Below are 21,857 nucleotides of genomic sequence, written 5' to 3' on the forward strand. Positions count from 1 at the left end.
AGCTTTCCATTGTCTTTGCAAGGAGAACAGAGATGAAACATGGGAAGGAATGGCATAAATGTGATAATTTCCATATATATGCAAGTACAAAATTGTTTTAAAATTTAACCCATGCAAATATCTTTATAAAAATTTTAGTTAGGAGTTCCTGTTGTGGTGCAGCAGAAACAAATCCGACTAGTATCCATGAGGTTAGAGGTTCAGTGCCTGGCCTCGCTCAGTGGATGGGTGATCTAGTTGCCATGAGCTGTGGTATAGGTTGCAGACACGGCTTGGATCCCACTTTGCTGTGATTGTGGTGTAGGCCGGCAGCTGTAGCTCTGATTTGACCCCTAGCCTGGAAACCTCCATATGCCATGGGTGCAACCCTAAAAAAAACAAATTTTTTTTTTAATTTTTTTAGTTTAAAACTTGTATTATTATGATTCTTTTAGAATATGTTACTGATTTGGGGGTGAGGATGAGGTTCTGTGGTGTGATCAAAGATTCATCCCCACAGTCTTTTGCCGTGATATGATTTTCTTCCTCCTTTGTGTCCCCCTAGCAGAGGCTTTCAGACTCACTCAGTTTTATGTTTTGATGATGGTAAAGAATACTGTGAATGATAATGAAATAAAAATGAAATGGGCTTTGATTTAGTTTTCTATTGAACCATGAATCCCCCAAAATAAACTTTTGGTCTTCAGAAACTGAAATAGTACCAAATATCATACTGAGCTATAAGAAAGGGGTGAGAGCTGTATGTTCAAGATGCTAAACTATACCCATAGTTTTTGAATCACCTTGTCACAGAAGCAAAGATACCAGTGATACAAGGGCTGCAGTTAATATAGGTGACAGGTAACAGGAGATAATGAAAGTAACAGGATTCAGAAATGTATCGCCTTTGGTGAAAACAATGTGGGTGATTTGTAGAACTTAGTGGAAAAAATTATGATTATTATGTTCTTCCTCCCACCTCATGAACCAGTCAAACTCTGATTTAACCCTCAATTTCTCAGTTATGGAGGAAAAGACTCCAGGAAGGTGGTGTGCAATACGTGAAAAAAAAAAAAGGTACTAGCTTCTTGTAGTCTTCAATTTGGCTTTCTCTTCTATCCATCTTCAGCAGTGTGGAACTTTGTTCTCGGCGCTTTCCTTTTAAATCTTTGTCTCACTCCCTCTGTCTCACACACACAGACACACATGCACGCATTATGTTTGTGACTGTCTATGAAATTCACGTAAAAATATCAAGTACCAAAACATATCTGTAAACTCAAATTGTGAGCAGCTCAGCACGGTCCACGTTTTATAGTAAAATTAAGCCACATAAAAAATAAGCTGTTAAAAAAACCAAATGTTTTGATGTAATCTTATTTCACTGGCTAAGTACTTTTTAAAGTTAAGGAGACTATGACATGAGTGGTTCAGTGAGTAAAGACATAAAATTATGGAATTTTTCCCATCATAAAAATAAAAACTTAAAAATAAAATAGTTTAATTAAAATATAAAATTTATATTTTTATTAAAATTTTTAATAAAAATTAAAAATAAGAAAATAAAACTCAATTCTCTTATTCCTTCTTTTCGAATGCTTGTTCCTTTTATTTTCTCCCACAATTATCTCTTTTAATCATGTTAGTAAAAATATACGTACTGTTTTTATTTAAAATAGATAACACCTTGGGACTTTTCTGAATACTCTGAATTAAATTACCTATATAAATTACTCCATACTGGAATTTAAAATCACTTTTTTGGATTTAGTTACTTAAGCAGATTCATACATTTCAACCTATAGTCCTTTATATTTGAACCATGAATAGTTCTCAGTTTCTATTCAGTAAATGAATGATTGTGGAAGAACAAAATTAGGATGTCTCCAGTTATACTATAGTGAATATAGTATATATAGTATATATACTATATATAGTAAGACTGTATCCTTTATTGTGAAAAATAAATTTAGGTGAAGGTGAAATCTGTAGATTGGTACTCAAGATTTCGTAGTTCTAGGATCTTTGAAAGAGATGCAATATCAAAAGTCATTACTTATGGAATGTTTTTAAATATTTTAGTAATACAGGGGAGCAGAGCACTGTAGTAACTCAGCAACAAGAAATTTGGCAAAGACAGTGTCATTAGTCACAGTGTGATGGGTGTGTGTCAAATTAAATCTCTTCAGTGCTTCTAAAGAGACCAGGAGAATATTTGGGTATGGTGTGACTCATATCATAAAACATCCATTTAGGCACCCTTAAAGTCTCTTTGCAATTTCCTTTGTGAAGAGGTATAATTTATACATTACAACCTGTGGGTAAGAGCTGGTGTATACACAGGAGCAAGTATAAATGTTAATGAATGAATCTGTTACTTTCTCTTCTGAGGGATAATAACTTTGAAAACATTTTGAGAATGTCCTACCTTCCTGCCTGTTGGTATAGAGATGCTTTCTCATAACTCCAAATACAGCTACGGCAAAGGGTGATAGGCTTACATTCTTACCTTTATGCTTGTTCGTTTGTAACTTTGGCTACTTGGGCTCATAGAGTAGAGATTCTTTTTATGTGTTGGTCAAATAAATCACTAGCTCTTGTTTAGAAATCAGGTAAGCTAGAGCAAGTCCTAAAGGGGTCAGAGACAACTTCTTCCCTCTCTTTACAAAGAGTAAAGGAAGACTCATCTCTCCAGCACTAAACCCAAAGCCTCTTGTACACTTAATCTGGGCAACCCATTGTCTGAGGACTTGTTCACTTATGTTGCCATTCCCCTGGTATCTGCTTCAGCCTGATCAAAGCAGTTACAAGCCCCATCTACAAGAAAGCACAACTTCTGGCTTTGAAATCTTGGAATACCTTAAAAGCTTTCTTGGACAGTTTTAATCCTGTTGAGTTGTAGATAAAATACATTTCATAGTCCAAGGTGGGAATTACATATAAACTAGTAAGACTTGCCATTGTTTAGCGACACTGACTTTGGCTACCTGGACAATCAGGAAGATAGTAGTACAGTATATATGAAAAGCATATTGGAGTTCCGGTTGTGGCACAGCAGAAACAAATCTGACTAGGAACCATGAGGTTGCCGGTTCGATCCCTGGCCTCGCTCAGTGGGTTAAGGATCCGGCATTGCCATGAGCTGTGGTGTAGGCCACAGACGCAGCTCGAATCTGGCATTGCTGTGGCTCTGGCGTAAGCCGGCAGCTATAGCTCTGATAAGACCCCTAGTCTGGGAACTTCCATATGCCATAGGTGTGGCCCCAAAAAGACAAAAAAAAAAAAGAAAAGAAAAGAAAAGAAAAGCATATTATCTATAGCTAATAATAATATTTTGTGTTAAGATATATTTGGTGGCTCTTAAATGGTTTATTCCAGTCCACGAACTTAATGTGAATGAAATAGTCTATTAAAATATTGATAAGAGAAACTTGGACTCTTTACAACTGCTATAAAATATTTTTCTGGCAGAAAATTTTCCTAACAGTGCTTATATAATGTGTATGATAAAGCAGAATCTTTCTATGACAAATAGAAACTGCATCTACTGTAATATTCCTTGTCATAACCACATCACTATGTCTTTGACTTTAGGTGAAGATTCCATGATATAAATATTATTTTTTTCAAATGTTCATTCATAAGACAGTTTATTTGTAATTTGAGGTAAAGAATGTCTATAGTTTTAGTATCAAGTATATTATACTTAGAGAAAACTTTAATACTATATCTTGGTTTTACGTACAGATCTAAACTTCCTTTGGAGTTTGAAGGCACTTTATTGTCTCTGAAACATTTACATTCTCATGTCACCATATTGTTTCACTAGTTATCACCAATATTGACTAAGTCTGTGCCATTTGTAAAGCATTGATTGCAGGTATATCCAGACAAATAATACTCAGTTTTTATTCTCAAAAAAAGAAACCCTCAAAATTCAGTTTTTTGATGATACATTAAGGGAGGTGAGGAAAAATACATAACTTTAAAAAGAGGAGGCACATGAAAAAATGCCACTAGAGAGTTACAAACAGTATGATAGGAGATTCACATGAGGAAAATGAGGTTTTAACTGTAAAGACTTTATGATGAACATTGCATTTAATATCAGCCATTATGGATACATAGATTTTATAGGTAGGAGAAAAAATACAAGTAGAAGAAAGAATTCTTTTACAAAGATAACAGCTGAGGAGAAAAGCACTGTATTTGAGGGGAACATATGCTTATTTCACCAACTCTTACACCCATACTGAACTACTGAAAGTTGCTCAAACTGGTTTTACCTTGTCTCATGGCTTTCTCCACATCCCCTTCACCTATCCATCTCCTAAGAAATTCAGCTTAGACCCAATAGGAAACCTTCCCTGAACCCTCAAGGATGGACTCGATGCCCCTTTGGGAGGCTCCCATTTCATGTTGTATCTATTCTATAGATGTACTTCTCTTACTTATTGTGAAGATTTATTGACCCGCTCATCTCTCCTCTGCTTATTATGCTTTTTAATGAAATCACAGGTTGTGCTATATGCCCCCATTGTATCCATGACACATGGAAGCACACAATAAATACTTAGAGATTCTTTAAATTATAATATATAATCTTAAAAACATATTAAAATATTCTGGACATGGGCAAGTCTCTGCCCCACTCTCTTCAAGAAGCTCATTCTCTTATATAGCTGTTCTCAAAATCTGGTTCCCAGACCAGTAGCATCAGTATCCCTTCTTGTGAAAAAAAAAAAAAATGGGGAACCCCACCTCAGACCTACTAGATCGAAGACTGGTGTTTCCAGGTACTTCTAACACATTCTGAAGTTTAGGAACCACGTTAAAGAGAAATCTAGGAAACAGCTATGGCCATATTGGCAAAGGACCTATTTGAGGAATTGATTCTGTAGTTAGGCCTTGTGAGAGCTTTTCAAAGGTTTTGAGAGGAAGAATGTTGTTTGCACAGTAGCAGTATTTTGGAGCTGCAAAAGACTGGAAGTAAAAATAGCAGTTAAGACTCTGTTTTAAGTCTAGCAATCAGGCATCCAAGGCAGAAGTAAGGCAGAGAGAAGAGGTGTTAATTGCTAGAATCTATTCTTTAGGTTATATGTGGATTAAAAAGAGGGGAACTGTTATAGGTTCCCTATAACTGAAAACTTAAGAGAATGATGATGAAATTTTTGTTGCTGCTGTTGGATGAGAACAGGGAGATGTGTTTGACTTTTAAAGTGTTGCGTTCATGTGAACTATCAATGGAATATTTATATAGCTGTTCTCAAAATCTGGTTCCCAGACCAGTAAGTTGGAAAATCAGAATTCACATTCACTGATGCTACTGGTCTGTGAACCAGATTTTGAGAACAGCTATATAAGAGGATGTCATAATGCCTTATGTTTTAGAATCAAACAGACTTGAATGTGAATTCTGATTTTCCAACTTACTGTGTTTTTAATCTTAATTTCTTTTTGCTTCAGTTTCTTCACATGTAAAATTAGTTTAATAGTTTACTTCTCAGGGCTGTTGTAAGAATAAAAATATAGATAAAAGAAATGTAATATAGATATGAAGAATCTATCTTGGAGTTTATGTCGTGGCTCAGGGGAAAAGAATCCGACTAGGAAACATGAGGTTGCGGGTTCGATCCCTGCCCTCCGTTAAGGATCCAGCGTTGCTGTGAGCTGTGGTGTAGCTCGCAGACGCGGCTTGGATCTGGTGTTGCCACTGTGGCGTAGCCCAGCGGCTACAGCTCCGATTAGACCTCTAGCCTGGGAACCTCCATATGCCACGGGTGTGACCCTAAAAGGACAAAAGACAAAAAAAATAAATAAAAAAAAGAATCTATCTTAATGAATTACTGGTGCTTGATTATTCAGAAACTATTAGTATGGGTGAACTGAACTGTTGGAAATAAGGAGCAGGATTGGTTAGAAAGATTTGGGAGTCATGCAGAAAGATGTTAGTGGAGCTCTGGGAAGAGAGGTATAAGAAATGCTAGAGGTATAAGACTTAGCTTAGAGGCAATGACTGCACTTACTGGTTGTGAGGAGAAAGAAAAGATGGAGGACAAGTAACCAGAGATGTACCAGGACCACATTCCTTTACTCAGGCTCATTTGTTATATGATCTATTTGCACTTTCCTACCCATTCTGAGTATTCAAGTTGGAACATACCGTGATTTTGGAAGTCTAATCTAATCATTTAGGCTGTATAAGAATATTTAAATATCTCTGTTGTTGTTGAATTCACTTTGTCACAAGTCAGTGAATTCCTTTTTGAAGGTCTTTGTTAGAATGCTTTCCTTCATTTGTATCCCAAACCCATTATCTCTTAAAATTTTGTACCTTATTTAATGTCTCCCCATATTAGTGGATTGTACTCTTATATTCAAAGCCACCAGGATCCTAGGATCCTTCTTCCTTCTTTCAAAGCTCTCTCTATCTTCTAGTACAGAAAGACTTTCATTATGGCCCATGTAAAGAATACTTTACAATCATTTTTTTTAATTCAGGTCTGTCACACTTAAAACTGTAGCCAGAAACTCAGTGAGGAAATGGAAACCTAATCTTGAAACATTATTAACAGGCAGTGATATCTTTTACCTATTTTGAGGTGTATTAACTCTGATCATGAGGTTTCCCAATTTCTTCAAGTTGTAACCCATATACTTGCCTTATTTCTTCATACCATCTACTCATGTCCCCCAGTAATCTGTAAACCATAAGTATCTCAATAACAGTTAAAGAGAACTAAGTTTCTTTCAAGAATTAACTACACTTAATTATATGTTTGAAGGTATGTTAGGATATCACAGAACCAGAGCTTGGAATCATTTTTCCCTGGGGTTCTAGGACCTTGCCATATTTAGCCTTGAAGAGAACCCAATAAATGGGGACAGTTGTTAAGAATAATATGCAGTAGAGAATACAGAAAATAATGATCCAAGTCAGAGAGTTTGAGAAAGGACTAAGGAAAAAAGATTATTCGAATGGGAGGCTTGTTGTCTGCTTGCTGTTTATGTGTATACAAGTACTGGGATGAGAGTGATACAGCTAAAAACCTGCCTGTTGTGAAGAAGAAAAACATTGCACGTAGGCTGGGATTTACTCAGCCAGCTTCATTCTCATTCAATAATTTTTCCATGAACCTGGCTTAACTCTTAAGTAAAGTATCAACTGAAATCATTCACTGAATAAAAATATCAACATATAATGTAGTTCTTGACCATGCATAGTTGAGTAATAAGTTTGTTTTTCTTTTGATGGTTGTGTAAAAGTATAATGAACAGAACGGATATCATTTCCTCATCATCACCTTTTACTCTTTCAAACAGTGTTATCTTTCTGGTTCTATAAATTTTGTTGAAATTTTCCATGCATAACAAACATAATTAGATAATTCATAAAATTCATGATTTTATAACTGGAATATTACTATTCATGGGCTACGTCCATTTATTGATTGTTTTTATCATTTATTAAAAAATAACATTTATTGCCTAAAGTTCAGGAAATAAAAGTATAAAGAAGAAAACATATTATTGTAGCTTTTTTTTTTTTTTTTTTTTTTTTTTGGCCACCACCGAGGCTATGGAGTTCCCAGGCCAGGGATCAGATCCTAGCCACAGCTGCGGCAACACCAGATCCTTTAACCCACTGTGCCCGGCTGGGAATAGAACCTGCATCCTGGTGCTGCAGAGATGCTGCCGGTTTCGAAATGCCACAGTGGTACTCCTATATTGTAGTCTTTGTTCCCCTTTAATGTACTCATTGTAGCTTTCTGTGTTTTCTATACATAATTTTTTTTACAAAAGTAGAATTACATTAGCTATTTTAAAACTGACTTTTTTTACACAATTTTTGTATCCCACACTAATGGATTTTTACATAAAGTACAGTTTTTGATTGGTTTAAAAGTACTCCAGCACACATGTTGCACATTTATCTCTGTTCTTTTATCCAGTCATTTCCTTGTAATAGTGGAAGTAGAATTTAGGAACCAAAGATATATACTTTATATCGGTCACTTTTCTTTAAAAATTGCTAATCTTATGTCAGAGTGGGAAAGCTGATTGAAAAGTAGAAAAGTTATATAATTTTCTGCCATTAAATAACATTCAGGTATAAAATTAACCAAAGTATTATTTTCTTATCAAAAAACAATTTAACTTTCTCATGGGAAGAGAATTCTGCCTTTTGAAATTGTGTGTTCAAAAAGAGCAGAGAGAAATTGTGAAAGACCAGGATGAATTACCCTGAACATTACATGGGAAAACATCATCTAGCCTTGAAAATTTTCACCTGGTCCAATGATTATGACAAAATAAAATGGAAAGAAACTGATGAATAAAAATCAATGTGTAATTCATTGTCGAGGGTAGATATGCTGAAAAAAAGAATATGGTCATCATATTGACTGCTTTAGTATAGTTAGTGATTATTTGAATAAATAAAATAAATAGTCAGTGTGGTTATCATTAATAAGTTTTTCATAAACTCTGAATAAGCAGTATGTTTTCTCCCTCCAAAGCTGGAACTCAGAAATCTGCTCATATTTTTTAACTAACTTTACTTTGACTCTTGGCTCATAGAAATGCTGTAGAGATACTACTTAGCTATCAGAGGAATCAGAATCAATGTAATGTACCTTTGGGGACATAATAATCCCCACTTATATATAATGGGAGACATTTGACCAGTTCCACTACTGTAGTTGATCCACATTAGTGCGATTATTTTTTTTTTTACTGGCAAGTATCATAATGATCATTTAAATTCATATCTGAGACCCCTGAAGTTTTAAGCATTGTAATATCTTGCTTCTTTTTTGTCCTCTTTCCCTTCATCATCACCCAGTTCAGCTATTGTAGAGGTTATAGTTTAAATGAGTGGTTACTCATATAAACTAAAGTCTTCCGTTGTCCTACAGTGGCTGCAGTCCAGAGTACCTCTTCATCACAGTCTCTGGGATCTGTGCTTCCTTTCATGGAAGGGCTCATTCTTTACAGTTGGAGCATTATCTTCCAGGAAAAAAGATGATGAATAATGGACAAAGGCAACCATTCCCTTTCATTTGGGCGCTTAGGAAGAAATTTGTGAAATTCTGCTTGTAATCTAGGATAAATTTTGACCCAATGCATTTATATAACACACATCCTGGAAAATTCTAATCCATTAGAATTGGAATAAGAAGTTATTCTTTCTTTTAAACTTTAGAATAATAGATATTTAATGTGTTTCTTTAAATCATAGTTCTAGAATTTAGGATAACTATATAACCAGTATGACTTAAAGGCAAGGTAACAGGAGTTCTCTTGTGGTGCAGCAGGTCAAGAATCTGGCATTGTCACTGCAGCAGCTTGGGTCGCTGCTGTGGCACGGGTTCATTCCGTGGCCTGGGAACTTCATCATGCCACATGTGCGGCCAAAAAAAAAAAAAAATGCAAAGTAGCAAAAATTATTCTGTGTTCAAAAATTTAAAATGGTGATAAGTAATTTAAGATGGACAACAGTTGAGCCAGGTTTCAGAATATTTATCAAGTACTTCGGTTTAATTATACAATATGTTTTGAAGTAATATTCAAGTAGAATGGCTTCATTAAATTTAGCACATTATATTTTAAGTGTAGAGGGTCTTTTGGAACACATTTCCAATAGCTGTTGCCGTAGAGTAGCATTACCTTGTCATTTCTTATTCTATCTTTATATCATGGTAAAAGGTTTATTTTACTGATGCTGATTTCCACGCATCAGAATGTTGCCTTGGAGTGTCAGTACCAGCTACTAGTGGTATAATGGCAGTCTGACTTAGGGACACTTGTACCACGTATCTCTAAAAGATAGTGATGAGAAAGCATGTGGTGTAGTTTGTAAGCTGAGGACATTGACAAATCCTTGTTTTCAGGCATGCAGATTTTTAAATAGTACTTGTGAACAGAGGTGGGATGTAGACCTTGTGCAGCATTAATGATGACATAATTTCTTTAAATTCTAAATTACGCCATTGGTAGGATATCATTTTAGTCTGCTTTGACTGGTTAATGCCCATTATGTTATCTCATAGTGATATGGACTCTAATGCAATAACATGGTTAATCAATTCGAAAATAAAATTTCTTTCTTGAGTTTATTTCTCCTGAAAATTGATAGGATGGTACACCAATTATGTGATTTTCTTTTTTTTCTGACTAATCTTATTAAAGGGGGAGAACATTAAATCTTTGAATACTGTACCTCAATTTTATTGTAATGATTTTGCTGGTTACCAGGTGGGGTGGCAGTTGAAAAATTTGGTGAATGCACTACGAGAGGACCCGAGTGGTGTTATCTTAACTTTGAAAAAGCGACCTCAGAGCATGCTTACCTCAGCACCAGCTTTACTGAAAAATATGAGATGGAAGCCCCTTGCTCTGCAGGTAATGAAGCTTAATCATAAGTCATACACCATCATTTTAGCCATAGATTATCGCAGTTAATGCTTCTTTATTGTGCCTCATCTCAGCAGCATATGGATTAATCTTGTATGCTTTTGAAAATTTGTTTGTGAAATGATCTCTTCACAGCTTATCCTAATAGCCTTAATTGGAATGAAACCTCAAAGTTACTATATACCTAAAACCCAAATGATAAAGAACTCTGCCTTAATTCATAAACATTTAAAGCATAATTCCAAAAAACCACATTATTTGAAGCCAAAATATGAATAAAAATGAAAGTGAGAAGTTTCACTTTGTGATGTAATCTTCTATTTAAATGTTATGCCTGCATTTACTTCTAGAGACTAGACGATAGTTAATAGAATTCTTTTAAACCAGGTCATAAGATTAATTTATAAATAGTAGGTAAAGACAGTTTCAAATAGTAATTAAAATGTACCTATTATATTCTTCCTGCCTGATCATTTTTTTCTATCCCACCACAGTACAGAAGCAAAAATAGGGAAATTGTTGCATTAGAATTTCTGCATTTTTCTTCAACATGAAACATGACTCTAAAATTACTCTAGATATTGATAAATTACATTCATTAAGACCCAGAGGTATCTAAGAAGTTATAAAAATACTATTCTGCTTGATGAAAGGCAAGGAAGTAATATATTTTCTTCCGTTTCAGTGAGGATTTAATCTTTAAACACATCGTAGAGGAAATTTTTGTTCTTCAAAAGACTTGCATTTTTAAAATAGAAGACTATTACCTTCCATAGAAGTTTAATTTTTAAAAAATTTAAATTGCCCATTAAAATAGAACATTGCCCATTGTTCAGATTAAAAAGAAAAGCAATAGCAATAGGTGAATATGCCATTGTTTTCACTGCTATATAAATCACTAAGTTCTAGATTAGCACCTTATATCATTCTTAGTTATTTTTCCCTAAAATCTTAGATTCTTCTTTACACATGAATGGCCTTATAGATTGTAATGATTTCTCATTGTTAAAAACTTTCCTACTTCTTGGCCTCAGAGTTACATTATACTTAAATTTAAATAATTTAAAAAATATAAAATATTCTAGCATTAAGGTCTTTAAAATTTTAATGTGAATCTGTTTTCAAATAAATATATGTAAAACTATATTAATGTGTCCAGATGCATTTGACTTGCAGTATATGTTTATTATCAAAGATTTTTGATGATCATTAAAGTTTAGAGCTCAGTGTTTGACTCATTAATTCATAGATTAGCAGATAGATTTTCCCATCACATCATTTTATTTTCTTGCTGCATTATAAGTTGCTTTGTTGTTCCACTCTGTAGTTTTCTATTGACATGTCTTCCCCAAAGATCCTTCTTCAGAGACCAAGAGGTGGAAACCCTGAAGAAGAGGCCCACACTTTCAGCCATTAGGCTTTCTTCTTTCTATGTGTGGCTAAATTTAACAACTTCTCTCTAGTCCCTTCTGTTTCACATTGAGTACCAAGTAGACAGGAGTTTCTTGTTGATCCGTAAACTCCATTTAGGGGAATAGCTCTTAAAAATAAATTGATAATGTCCATTTTTAGATTCTTTTCTACAGGCACAATCTGGAGAATTAAGGTAATGACAGTATCTAATTAAGAATCAATTTTATATAAAATGCTGAAATAATTGAAAGACCAGCATTTCTTTTTTGCTACACATACATTTAGTGTGTGTATTCAGAACTAGAGAACAAAGACTTTAATTTTCAAAATTACTGTACATCTTTCCTTAATTATAATTACAATAGATACTTAAGGCACTGTTTCTAGGTTCATTCCTAAATGCCAGTAGATGGGCCTCATCAGATCACTAATTATATTTATTCCTCATTGCCTATTCAGTTACTCTGAGTATATTTGTAAATTTACTTTTCCAGAATGCTGAAATCAGAAAAAAGAAAATCAGCATTTACATAAGTGCTTATAATATGTTGACATTTTTGTAAATGTGTTGTTTACACTGAATTTAGTTCACCTAAAATGTATTGTCCAAGTCCAACCCCTTATAGTTAAACAACACTTTTAACTGGGGCTCTGGGGAGGAGTACCTGCTTTTCAACTTCTTTGAAAAAAGACTTTTTGCAGAGCAGAAGAGTTTTAGTTTTAATTAAATGCTTCCAAGTGCTGGTAAAACAAAGTCTTAGGAGTAATGGCAGTGAACAAGTCCTCTAACATACCACACCACCACCACCACCACCAAATATCCCTGAAATCTATTGTGAAGACCTGAAAGTATGCCATTTCAGAGTTTCTTGTTGATCTTATGGCTTTGGCCTGTGCTAAAATGCAAAGACCAGAAGCATAATGAATATTTTGATACAACCAAAGGTGGACAAAACCTGATGGTTCCATGATCCGGAGACGGAAGATAGACTGCTTCCAGAGTGGGAAAAGTCAAAGAAGTAGTGGGATGAGAAGGTCTTACAGGCAGTTCTGGACTCTTTGTGACTTTGCCTGAGGCCACATATTTTTCCTGGTGGCTCAGGAAGGACCTCAGATGTGAAACATACATGCTTACTGTAGCAATAGTCCTCTGTGCAGACAGAAGTACCATTCTTACTGTACTCCTGCTTCTGGTATGTGTATGAATATATTGGAGCTAAAATACCCATTAACTCACCTAAATATAAATTTCAATCTTCAAACCTTAAGAATTGGACATTAGGTTATTTCTGTTTTCATAGGGTGTACCAATAGTCTACTAAGAATTATTTTAAATAGAGATTACAAAAAGACAGTCTGTGACATTTATTTAACCTCAGTATGTCTATTTTATCTTTATACTATACCAGCCTTAGCATTTTCAGATAAAATATAACAAAGTTTCTGCAGTATGGAGGTAGATTCTAATACATGTTCAAAAATGAATAACTTTATTCTAACGAAGAAATAATTATTTTTTAAAGCAATAAGAAAATAATATGTACCTACACAAGTAAAACATTGTCTACCCAAAGGTAGAAGGTTTGTAAGGAATATGTTTTAATGAAGTCATTTTATTTCTAAAAATAATCTAAAACAAGTGGTAACTTCTATTATTAATGAATTTCAATAATGAATTTTAACTTGGATTTCCTTTTGAAAATTATTGATGGAATTACATAGCCAAATAAGCAAAAGCATACAATTCAACTTCATGCTCACAGAGCAATTTCATTAGTACATTTCATTAAATTTGGCAGCTCTTTTGTTAAATTCCTGATTTCTCAAACATTTTCCAATACAACTGAAAACTTAAATATACCTTAGTCAAATACTACAAGCACACTTAATCTGGACTTGAAGTCTGTTATCATCTGCATCCATTTTAATATAGTAGAGATGTTTTACCAGAGGTAGAATCTTTTATTCCAAGAAAGTAAACCAGTGATTCCTTGGTTTCTGAGAAGTGTTTTTAAAACATGTCCTTAGTAGCACCCTCTACTTAATGTCCTGGATTTTGGTAAGCATGGTGTTTGCTTATGGTCAAGTTCTTCCAAGTCCTTGAAAAAAATCCCAGGGTATTATGGATAAACCTCAAGGTATATTTTTTGATTTTTTTGTGGCTTAAATTAGCATGCATAGGTCACGAGCTTGCACGGGTGGTGTCTTTTTCTTAATACAAACTATGTATGGGAGAATTAATTAGCTGGACGCTGGCAAGAGAAATCATCCCTGGGGATCAACAATTTTTAAAAAAACATTTAGGAACCCAGCTTTTTTGGTGAGAATGCATCTCAGAAGTAATCACTAAAGTCAGGGCTGGAATTTACTATAGTGATATACGTTTCATTTAACACTTTTTAATATAATATCAAGCTGTATCATTAGAATTGTTCCTAAACTTTTCTAATCCATAAATGTCTTATATCGGTGTGATAGTTTCTTGTGAGGTTTTGTGCTTTTCTCTTTAAATTTTATTGCTTAGCATTATCTTGATACTTAAATTAAGTAAATTTGAGCAGAAAAAGAAATGGAAAGCATATAGTCATAGTAGTTGATTTTGTCTATCAAATTGGTGCAAAAACTGAAGAGCACTGATTTAGGTACATTTCAAATACATACAGATATGAATGTTTGAAGTCATTCTGTAAAAATCAAAAAATATAAGCAATAATGAATTTTTTATATCAAAGTTATGGGTTGGGGTGACTTAAAAAACCATTAGTAGCAAAGTTAATTTTTCTGACAGTTTCATTTTGAATGCATGTTTGAAGGGGAAGATAACTAATATTAGATATGACACTAGAGAAGAAAATAAGCTTTAACTAAAAATGTAATTGTACTCACTGGGAGGCAGAAACAATTATATGTTTTACATGCTTAAATTAGTAAATAGCTGCAAGCAGTTGTCACATCAAATTTTTGTTCACCACTGTTCAAGCAAATTTAATTAAAGGATGTAAATAACATTTATGTTTTTCAGCCAAATGCTTTTAAAATGTTAACACTGACTACAAATAATGAAAACTTATTTTTTTTACTTTCTTTATTCTTCAGCTTCCTAGTCCTTCTTTAGTTAATATTCTAAAAATGATGTTTACTGTAAATTAAAAAAATTCAAAGTCCAGTTTTAATGTTGCAGTATTAACTATGCCAATAAACTGGACAGCACAAGAATAAATACACTAGTGATAGTCTTAGTAACAATGTGCAAATTTTGATGATTAACTGGAAAAAGCCATTTTGTAGTGACTCTAAGTCTATATTAGTTATGTATTGTGTAACTATGTACCTAATTTTATTTTATTAACCTATAGAGAGATAGCTTCCTGATCAAATCTAGGGTTGGAAAAAATGTTTGTTTTCTTTGTAGTCTGGTAGGAGAGAGATTACATGCTTAAAAAAGAAGAGTCAAACCTTTTGTATTTATAAATTTGGATTCTAGAAAAGGCTGTGAAAAAACAGAGTGGGAGAATTTTGAATACATTTGTTTCTTGCAGGCTCTTTTCAAAAAACTTAGTACTTAAGAAAAGCTTACCCAGGAAAAATTATGCCCAATTATTTTCCAAATTAGATCTAACATTCTTTATATGATTGAGAAGTTTATGAGATTATATGCAACGTCTTGCCTCCCAAAATCCAGAATACATTTTCTCTGGAGCGTTTGTTTAGATGATTCAGAGTTGCTAACATGTACTTGTATTGGGAATCATAGTAAAAATGTGTTGGAACTGAATAAGGACTTGTGTGAATATTCTGTGCTAGAATAATGGGGTATTGTGATCCATTTGAGCCTGTACTTATTTCCAAGATAAATGGCTAGGTTTTATATTTGATGTAATCATTCATATTTCAATGAGTATTTTCCCCCTGGAAGACAAAGCAAACTCTTTGTGATCTTTGCATTAGTGAATTTTAGAGACAACTACATAATGTGTAATGCACTGCTTTCATCTTTCACATTGGGGCTGTCTTTATGTCATTTGTTTCTTCAAGACTTTATATAGCTCTATGAAAGCTGGGTCACTTAACAGAAAAAGGGACAACTAAATTAAGATCTTTGCTTGCCAAAGTTGTTAAAATGTTTCAAATAAAACGTTTAACATCAAATGTACTTTAAGTATAGACTTTCTTTCCTCTTAAAGACCATAGGGTTTCCAGAGGTACATTAATACCTTCCAGATGTGCTCAGTTACCTTAGAGATGTAGGGACACAGGGTAAAGACCCTAGCCATCAGAGGATTTAAAGAGATTTCAGAGATCCCTTGCAAAAGCTGAAAATTTTATTTGACAATAATCACAGTCTTCCAATGATGTTTAAACTGGCATAGGATATTATTTCTAAAGTCATCATTCATGATTCAGGGAAAGATTTGTGCCATACCATAATGTGGGATACAATTTGAAGGTATTTATATATAGTTCACACTGACAGTATGAAAAATGTACGTGTACGTTTTACCTAATTAATTTCTGAGTCCTGTTCACAGTAGTAAGTTATTAATTGACCTAAGGTTATACATGTATATTAGAAGAGATGCATATGATTATTTTATTTAGGATTTGGATATTTTAAGAAATGCATCCTGGTGCCCCTCAAAATCTGTCATAGACTTAATTCAGAAGAGTAACAACATATATGCAAAATTTGTCTTCTCTGTTGGAGCCTCACTGAATCTATGGAAGGAAGGCTTTATGTTAGTAGGACCATTTAGATATGAAAAATAGGGAGTTCCCATCGTGGCTTAGCGGGTTAAGAATCCGACTAGTATCCATGAGGATGCAGGTTCAATCCCTGGCTTCACTCAGTGGGTTAAGGATCCGGAATTGCTGTGAGTTGTGGTATAGGTTGCAGACGCAACTTGGATCTGCTCTGGCTGTGGCTGTGGCTGTGGCTGTGGATGTAGCGAAGGCCAGCAGCTGCAGCTCCAATTCAACCACTAGCCTGGGAACTTACGTATGCAACAGGTGCAACCCTAAAAGAAAAAAGCAAAAATAATAGTAATAATAATAACAATAATTTTATGACAGGTTCCTTCCAGGAAATAAACCAACTTGGATAGAATCTAAAATGGATCCATTTCATGTTTGATTGCATACCATAGTGGATCCAGTTATGAAGCTTTATGCTTGCTTGAGTAATATGATGCAGTCTTAAAGTACCCTTGTATTTGATCCATAAGTGATGATTTGGTTTTTAATTTTCTTCCCATGCAGATTTTACCAGTATAAGAGAAAAAATAAAAATGGCGAAGCGGTAAAATAAAAGAAAATATTACCCTTTATTTCTACTTTCTTTCCTTAAATTGGAAATTATTTATAGTGTAATAGTAACTACTTTTCTTATACTATGTTGTGAACAAATGATTAAAAGTAAACGTTGCCACAGTAGGAAAAATTATTCTTCTGCATTATTATATTCACAAATTTAGGTATTTTTTTCTGAAGCTTAAGGAATGTGCCTATTAAATTTTGAAGTGAATGCTGGAAGAAATTTTTTGACTTAAGGAAAGCTGTATTTGTCACTTTTTGTGTATTTTCACGTGCTCAAAAGGTTATTGGTGGTAGATTTAATTTTAATGGCACTTGTTACAACGAGGAATTTCTCACTGATAATTTCAGCTAATAGTATCATTTATTCTGTGCTCAATTTAGTCACATTTCGCCTATCTTTCTAATGTTCTTTAATGCCCTTTTCCTTCATGTAGTCATTTAATTGTACCTTTTCAATTCTTGTCCATAGTTAGAACGTTTTCAAAAGATAATCAGTTATCACAGATTTCCTTTTGGGTTCAGTAGCTATTTCCATTTTTTCATGAAGCTTCTATTTTACCATACTTTATTTTTCCATTGCTCAATGTCTTTTTTAAAATGAGATTGTCAAGAATAATGTTTACTTTTTAGTTTGGATTAGCTTGAGAATGCTAGTACAATTAGTAGACACATAGTGAATATATCTACCATGTGTTTTACTTAGTACACAGTGTACTGATTAGCCAGATGATGCTGCATGGTAAACCAATTAAAATGTTTTCTCTGATTAACCAGTATAAATAAATAAAGTAACTATCCAGTGGAGTTAAACAGCAGGATTGACTAATTTCTTTTTTCTCTGAAAGAGCAAGGTTTTTTTTTTCAACCACTTGTTAATGAACCACCTGGCACAATCAAACTTGTTATACATTTAAGCACATTTATGAATCTTTTTCTTCTACATTTTTACTAATTTAACTAATTACATTAACTGAGGACATTAATAGCAAGGCCTTGCTGAATATAGAAACCTAGAGAAAATATCAATTTGAAATACGTCCACAAAGCTAATGTTTAAAATTCCTGGAAGAGTAAAGGTACAGATACCTTAAGTGGACAATGCTGGTAATAGTCCAAGAAGAGTAAAATATTTTGTTGGTCCTTAGCTTACACTTCAGGGGTATTTAAAATATACTTGTAACCACTGACTACTACTTCTTTTTTCCTTCCTTCCTTCCTCTTTGTTTGGGGAGGACAAGCATAGGTACTAACCAAGAAAATTCATCTTTAGTTCTATAGATGGTGAAATAAAAAGAGAGAAGTCTTCAAAATAGAAAGTAGTAACCCTAAAAATAGAAGAAAGAGAATAAAAATTTGTTAGATTTTTAAAAAAAAAATGCTTAGGTTTTTAGAACTTGTTTTTAAGGTCACTTGTAACATTAGGATAGCTTAAAATAGCATATTAGAGCATTTTAAAAGCAAACTGAGGGAGTTTACTGGTGGCTCAGTGGGTTAAGGATCCAGCTTTTTCACTGCTGAGTCTTGAGTCACTGCTGAGGTGCAAACACAGTTCCTGGCTGGGGAACTTCTGCATGCCGCTGGAGCAGATTAAAAACATTAATTGATTAAGTAATTAATTGAAAAATAAAGAGCATACTGAATATGTTTTCTCACAGTGCATCTGTTATATAGAAAGTTTTGGAAAGTAATATACTGTGTTTTCTTTACATTTATATAATGATGAAATTTTGGTTAGACTTGTTTAATGTCATCTGTATTTAATGCCAAGATGTCCTGACAGAGAGGAAACAATTACAGAGTCACATCACAGTATCTAAATACTTACAGAACCTGTCGTTCAAAGATCTGCTGTAGAGAGAGGCATGCAATATATCCTTAGACTATAATTCTTTATTTCCCCAGACTTTCTGTTTTCATCTTTATAGGTAACTCCTGATTATGTATATTAATTTCAGGATTTCCCATTGCTGAATTTTTGTTTATAAAAGATAGGCATAGTTTAATCAGACACTATTCCAAAATCAGCATAAACATGGTAGTCTTTATTGTGTACTTTCAGAGTATAACAAAATTCCTCAACATGTATACTCCCTGACTTTATTTTTTTATATCATATAAGATAGAATATTGTAGAATCCCCAAATAAATTATCAATTATTTTTCCCTTCTCTCTCTCTTTAATTTCTACTTCACATAGATTAAAACTTAACCATCATTTTGGCAGGATGTGTGATTTCAAGCTACTAAGGTGAGCTGTTTAACAAGGAAGGTCAAAAACCATGAACTGAGCCATAAACTATGTAGCCTACCCCAATGACCTACATTGTACATTGTATTTATGCTTGGCTTTTTATTTGTTTATCTGTACAAAAGTATTGTCACAGTATAAAATAGTTGTACTATGCCATTTTTTGAGTGTCCAGCAGCACGTGTTTAAATTATAGAACTATCGGTCTTATATAGATAACGCAGTGTTTTCATAGTGGCTAAAATGGCAACATCTTGTCATGTGAAGACACAGTTCATTTTGTGATCATTATTTTTGTGTTTACAATTGCATAAAAATTCATTTTAATGTTATTGTATATGTAGGTGACCAGTAAGATCTGTAAGATAAACAGGAAAATTTGTGAATTTCACTTTAGAATAATTCCTTGAACCACAACATCATTTCGAAATGCTGTGATGCTTAGAATTGGGAGTTAATGCATCCTGATGTAATGCAATATATATAGTATCTTAATTTTTTTAGCTTATTTAATACTTAATACAGGCATGAAAATGAGATCTATAGGTATGTGACAAAAAATTACTTTAAACAATGGTAGATGTGTGTGCCTTTGAAAAATGAAATGATTGTGTCACATGTCACACTAATCGCCATACTTTGATACTTTTGAAGATGTACCATAAAATGACTTTGAGAAGATAGTTTTGTTTATATTTTTCCAAAAAGTAAATTTTCCTAGAAAATATTCTCTCGCATTGGCCTTTCATACTCCATTTTTGTAACCTTTTCTGAGAATCTGTGACATTCTACTAAGTTAGGAGTATGGTGTATCTTTGGGGGGACAGGATCTGAAATATCTTTCTAAGATATCATTCAGGATGTGAGTGAACTAATCCTTTTGGTGGTTATTCTTTATTATCATTCTTTCAAAGGTGGGATTCTAACAAAGCAAATTTAAATAAGTTTCTGACTGTGAGATAAGTCTTCCCATTATGAAACCCTACGTGGTACTCTATTACCTTACAAATACCTTTTGCCTGGTTGTGCCATAAATTAAGGTGAGTTAGGAACTAAGTGGAAACCTGTAAAGTTATAAGTTATTTGTTTTTGGAGATTCAAAGGAATATCCATGTGCTAAATAACATGCTTCTTGATTTCAGCCAAGTTCGAAAACTTTGCAGAAATCGATCATTTTAAAATGATAACTATATATCATTGTTGTTGTTGTTTTGTGTGTTGTTTGTGTGTGTATGTATTTTCTTTTTCATTTTAACCAGCCTCTTATACCTAGAAGTCCCACAAGCAGCGTTGCCACGCCTTCCAGCACCATCAGCACACCCACCAAAAGAGACAGTTCTGCCCTCCAGGATCTCTACATTCCCCCTCCTCCTGCTGAGCCATATATTCCCAGGTATAAAACTAACCATCTTGTTGTTCTAGGTAGCTTCTAGCTAAAGACTAACCTAACTGCATATAAACTGTGAAGTAAATTCTCACGGAATACCTTGAATATTTTCTCAGTTAAGAATTCCAAGCACAGTGGTTAACAAATCCGACTAGGAACCATGAGGTTGCGGGTTCGATCCCTGGCCTTGCTCAGTGGGTTGACGATCCGGCGTTGCCGTGAGTTGTGGTGTAGGTTGCAGATGTGGCTCGGATCCCACGTTGCTGTGGCTCTGGCGTAGGCCGGTGGCTACAGGTCTGATTAGACCCCTAGCCTGGGAACCTCCATATGCCGCGGGAATGGCCCTAGAAAAGGCAAAAAGCCAAAAAAATAAAAAAGAATTCCAAGCACATTCTGGAAAATCATCGAATTATATAAAATCTGGTTAATAATAATAATAACAATAAATAATTTGTATTAAACTACATTAAATATCTTATAAGTATTATCTCAGGAACTAATAGCAACTACTATAAAATAACAACTAGGATTATATTAGTAAGTAAAAAATATGTGAAGCTCTTTGGCTAAGAAACCTTGGGATATCTCTGGTTACTTTGATATTGTACTTTCATATTTTTTTCTAAAAGGCAAAGTTATAGATAACTTTATGCTTTCTTAAACATATGTAATGAGGAAGATTTTTTTTTTCTTGAATGATGATGAGGGAGAGTGTTTTTCCCTCCAAGTACCTCTGTATCTCCAATTTCCACTTAGTTCACTAATGTTTCTTTCAGAAAGTAGAGAGAGTTTGCTGGAGAATGAGTTGCCTTTAAAGTCTATTTTCAGATTTCCGGAGGCTGTATCTCCGTTTCATGTTCCAAATTCCTATTTGAAATTCCTGGCAGGTGGAAGAATATAACTTTGTGCCGTCATGCATTCTGTCCAAAAGCATTCTGATTTCCAGCCTTGTGGAATACAAAAATTATGGAAAAGGGCCAGCACTAAATGGGTATAATTAATACCAATCACAAAGTATTTGATTCAGTTTTTAAATTAGTTGTGCAGTCATTCTAAAACAGTAATTTAAGGTCCCTTGTTTTCAAGCTATAATTAATATTA

The 21,857-nt window shown here is 33.9% G+C and overlaps 1 protein-coding gene across 16 annotated transcripts in view; it reads left to right on the forward strand.

Annotated features, from left to right (window-relative positions):
• The window catches only part of CNKSR2 (connector enhancer of kinase suppressor of Ras 2), a 276,938-nt gene that overhangs the window by 139,791 nt on the left and 115,290 nt on the right, over nucleotides 1-21,857 (forward strand). For 9 of the 16 annotated variants that reach the window (XR_014835808.1, XR_014835809.1, XR_014835810.1 and 6 more), the window contains exons 9-10: nucleotides 10,237-10,383; nucleotides 20,629-20,762. Coding sequence is in view for 12 of the 16 variants with exons in the window: in XM_021080286.2 (XP_020935945.1) it covers nucleotides 10,237-10,383; nucleotides 20,629-20,762 (281 nt within the window). In the remaining 4 variants the exon portion in view is untranslated. The remainder of the gene's footprint in view (nucleotides 1-10,236; nucleotides 10,384-20,628; nucleotides 20,763-21,857) is intronic. The other 7 variants (XR_014835811.1, XM_021080289.2, XM_021080290.2 and 4 more) reach the window with 1 other exon arrangement.

This window comes from Sus scrofa, chromosome X, assembly GCF_054392235.1.
Source record: "Sus scrofa isolate SSC_HxYL_T2T_F1_AM1 chromosome X, Sscrofa_HxYL_maternal_Yorkshire_Landrace_v2.0, whole genome shotgun sequence".
Taxonomy (NCBI): Eukaryota; Metazoa; Chordata; class Mammalia; order Artiodactyla; family Suidae; genus Sus; species Sus scrofa.